Below are 4,633 nucleotides of genomic sequence, written 5' to 3'. Positions count from 1 at the left end.
TCTATTCTATTCTATAATTTCATTATTGCGTCCATCTGATTTAATCAGATAAATCAGATTGAACGAAATTAGATAGTTCCGTCTGGACTGGCCTTTAAGCCCCCTTCACACTCGTGCACGAATCTAGGTGCAAAGTCGCGAACGCAAGTGTGGAGTCGATTTCACAGATCAGCGAATTCGCATTGCGTGGAGTCTTTCGATTTGCTGGCAACATGGGCAGTGACAGTGACATGGATGTCATGTCATTGTTCCATATAAAAAAAAAACCAGCCGACGGCACGGCAGCACGGGCAGCACGGTACACCAAATCCACAAATCGGTTGTGACTCGTGAATTTCTGCTAATTCATTTTAAGATCCTTAATAACTGAACGTAGATACAAATACATAATGATTCTGTACAAGATTACAAACGTATTAGCGTTATCAATATTGTGGATTCTTCTCATAATCCAAGTAACAGAAGGTACGTTAAATATTAAAGTTGATATTATGATTATCAGTGCCGCTGGTCGAACTGGGAATTACGTGGCCTTATCGTATGGGAGGATATTAGTTCGAAAAGCGGTTTACACCTACAATAAACTTTTGTGTAATGTTTCTAATACAGGTTCTAAAGCAGAGTTTGTTACGTGCGGCACCATACTAAAAATAATGAATGTGGATTTGCGTCTGAGGCTGCATTCGCATGATGTGAAGTACGGCTCGGGTTCCGGCCAGCAATCCGTCACCGCTGTCGACGCTGCGGACGACTACAACAGTCACTGGCTGGTTCGCGCTCCCATGGGCGAGACATGTAAAAGAGGGTAATAAAAATGATAAACAAGTCTTTTCCATTTTTTTTTCATTCGTTGTTAATCCAATATAAATGCCTGTTATACCATTTTGCAGAGAGCCTGTTAAGTGCAACTCCAACATCCGTCTCCATCATGTATCCAGTAAGAAGAATCTCCACTCACACTATTTCTCATCTCCATTGTCTGGCAACCAAGAGGTGTCTTGCTACGGCGATGATGGTGGTGAAGGAGACAGCGGCGATCACTGGACTGTGGTCTGCAACAATGACTACTGGAGAAGAGACACCCCAATTAAGTTGAGACATGTTGACACTGCTGCGTAAGTGACTTGTTATTTTATTATTAACGGGTTGCCCTAATCTACCACTACCAAAAATTCCAGCTCTGATGATTCATTTGAAGACAAGTCACATTTGCCTAAACTGCAATCTAATTTGAACCTTAAATCGGAATGCTAAAGTTGACATTTTATTGGTGCATTTGTGGTCCATTAATCATACTACAGTGAAATCTCGATAATCCAGTACTTTGCGGGTCCGGTATACCTAGTAATCTGGCACTAATATTAAGTTACAAATGATCATTCTATATCCTAATTTACTATGCTTACCTTCGAGCAACACGGAAGGGAGGCGGCATTCGCACTATTTCCCCTCTGCCGAGGTACAAGATTATCGCGTCAATCTAATCTAGCGCGGGTAATAAAACTAGTTGCACTTGGATTTTTCACTAGACCGAGTCCAGACGCGCGCGTGAACACTGCTGCACAAAAATGCCTGTTTGCTCGGTTTTTTGTTATAAGAGGACATCAAATTAAAAAAAAGAAAGTGTTTAATTTCACATGTAATATTTTTTTTTACATATCATACGTTTAATTACATTCAAACACAATTATTATATTTTAGTCTCATGTAATTGTTGGATTTATCGATTTTGCTCGCTCAGTACAAATTGCGGATCGGTCGAGCGACAAATCCGACTTCTCATCTCTCAGAATACAATAACATACTTCAACGAATATGTGTTAGTGTGCGTGTTGTGACACTTGTCACTCGTCCGTACACAAAAAGAGATCGAGGTTTGCAAGATTTGTCTTTGACGTGTGTCATTTTCTATGTATTTGTGTCGTCATTACAGATTGGATTTTGTATGTAAGTGTGTGAGAAGTGCGACTGTGTGCACCTTTCCCCCCGCGAAAAAAGGCAGAAAGATTTGTACGGTGAGATATCGCTTGGGCCCCTCCCTTCCGATGTGTCGGAAGCCGGTGTTGCTCGAAGATGCTTACATTTTCGCCCTTCTATCTCTTTATTAATGGCTAAGTTCCAGATAAGGGTAGAACTTTCTTTGAATTTAGTATTTTAGTCAAATGTATTTATACAACATACTAAACAACACATCAATAATATGCAGATATGCCCTAACTTCCAGTAATCCGGCTCTCTTGTGTCAGCATTAGTGCTGGATTACTGAAATTATACTGTATGGAGTCTGTGTGAAAAAAGAAAAGTTGTAGAATGTATTGGATCTGATACATTTCACAACTCTTCTCTTTCCGCACAGACTCTAGGCAAATTAATTTTTCAGTAAAAAAGAGTTATCCTTTCTTTAAAGTTAATATGCATTTAAAGAAACTATCAATGGCCAATGTAAAGTATTGAATAGTGCCATTAATTATTTGTTCCAGGTTTTTGGCTGGTTCAGGACGCACATTTGGTCGGCCTATCAGTGGACAGGGTGAGATAGTGGGTGTCACTTCACAGTACGGGGCTTATACTGACTGGCAGGCTAAAGAGGGCTTGTTTGTTCATCCTAGTGACCCACTACCCATGCAGCATGCAATCCACACAGAATTATAATGTCAAGCCCAATCTTATTTACGTTTTTGTCAGATTGACTAAATGTGAATATTGTGTTACACTCTCCTAATTTATAAATCATTCATAAGTTTATACTACACTACCTCCTCCAAAACTGAAAACAAAAGCTAAGCGAATTACAATTGCTTACCTTAACCTTTTGAACGCCAAGGTGCATCTATTTGCCGTGCCACTGACGCCATGGGGGTAAAATTTAGTTTTGTGAATAAATAATGCCAAACTAAAAGTGGGGTGTTTTTCAGTAGATTTTCATCAAAAAACGATCGACGTCAAATGCCGTCTTTGGCGTCGTTGTCACGATTTTGCGTTGACGTCAATTGCTGTCTGTGGCGTTCAAAAGGTTAAATAGCTATAACTATGCAGAGATTTCTGCTACAACTATCAGTCGGTTCAGTGCTATTTTACTTGACAAACAATACTGTATTCTTTGGAACTAACTATCCTTCACAAAATAAACATTTTTAAACTTTCAGAGGTCAAGGCATGTATTATATTCAACGTCAAACATGTTAAGAAGCTCAACAATTTGTCCATGTAACACAGCAATACCTAAGTACATCATTTGTCTATTAAATCAGATATATGACGTGATCTTTACCCAGTACTACAGAGATAGTTCCAGTCGTGCATTAGTTATAATTAATATAAATGTAACCTTCATTCGTTTCAACCAGGTTAAACAGGTCCTCAGACAATGGCAGTGCAGCGGATAAGTTTATACCTATCACTCACTGTAATTCAAATAATATTATTGTTGTTTGTGCACTGTATGCTTTAGTAGTCTACTCTGTACTAGGGATGTTGCGGATATTCGCATCCGCATCCGCGGAACATCCGCATGATTTTCAACATCCGCATCCGCATAAAATCGATGCGGAGCATCCGCATGATGCGGATGTCGACCAAGTCGGCGGCGTAAGTGCTAGGTAATTGCGTCATTATATGTAACGAAATCGTCTAGATCCCGAAAAGTCGGCCAAGTTACTGTTTATTAAATAAAACGCACCTATATTCTTGCTCAAATACTAAACGTTTCGTTTTTTTAAATAGAAAATGCTAAAAATGTAATATTTGACGTTTTTTAAGTACTAAATCTTGACATCCGCATCCGCGGATGTGAGACTTTAAATATCCGCATCCGCATCCGCGGATGTCAAAAAATCTGCATCCGCAACATCCCTACTCTGTACTGTACCAACATGTTATGAGGTGCACAGTATACGCACCTGCTAAATCGGTGTATTCCCTTCATGGGATAGATGGGAATGATTTATATGAATGCATCTAGCGGGGATAAATGGGAATACACCGCCTGGAAAGGAGTTTTAACTGACGTATTTATGTAAAGAGATCTTGTAGGAAAGCATATTAATACAAAGGATACTACTCAAGAATTCGGTCCTGGATAGTTTTTAACCTGGATGAAATGCCTGTCACAAGAATAGAGTTCCTGTTTCTTTTAAATTTCAAGCTCATTCCAAAATAATCGGTAACATAAGGTTTATGTGATACTTATTTCTAAGTTGTGGTTAATTCTTAGACCATTAATTGTATGCAGTTTTGATTTTCAATTTTATAAAGACGTTTTGCTACGAAACTTAATCCAGTTTCAGTGATGGAATTGTAATAAAAATTAAATAAACGATATAGGTACGTAGTGAAATTTTTGCTTTCATTTTAACCCCCGACGGACTGAAGACGCTGTTTTGTATGCGCCTGATGTTCATATCATCATCATCATCTCAGCCATAAGACGTCCACTGCTGAACATAGGCCTCCCCCTTGGACCTCCATACGTGCCGGTTGGAAGCGACCCGCATCCAGCGTCTTCCGGCGACCTTAACAAGATCGTCTGTCCATCTTGTGGGTGGACGTCCTACGCTGCGCTTGCTAGTCCGTGGTCTCCACTCGAGCACTTTTCGACCCCATCGGCCATCTTCTCTGCGTGCAATGTGGCCTG

The 4,633-nt window shown here is 39.8% G+C and overlaps 1 protein-coding gene across 1 annotated transcript; it reads left to right on the top strand.

Annotated features, from left to right (window-relative positions):
* The first annotated feature begins 291 nt into the window (after positions 1-291).
* Positions 292-4,336, top strand: LOC134805320 (stromal cell-derived factor 2). Its single transcript, XM_063778640.1, has 4 exons — positions 292-465; positions 610-805; positions 891-1,115; positions 2,481-4,336. Exons 1-4 carry the CDS (start codon positions 390-392, stop codon positions 2,650-2,652), a joined length of 669 nt encoding a protein of 222 aa, XP_063634710.1. The 5' UTR covers positions 292-389; the 3' UTR covers positions 2,653-4,336.
* Positions 4,337-4,633: the final 297 nt, after the last annotated feature.

The sequence above is a fragment of the Cydia splendana genome, chromosome Z (assembly GCF_910591565.1).
Source record: "Cydia splendana chromosome Z, ilCydSple1.2, whole genome shotgun sequence".
In the NCBI taxonomy this organism is placed as follows: Eukaryota; Metazoa; Arthropoda; class Insecta; order Lepidoptera; family Tortricidae; genus Cydia; species Cydia splendana.
Note: the sequence above shows the minus strand (reverse complement) of the source record. Positions and strands in the feature narration are given on the sequence as shown.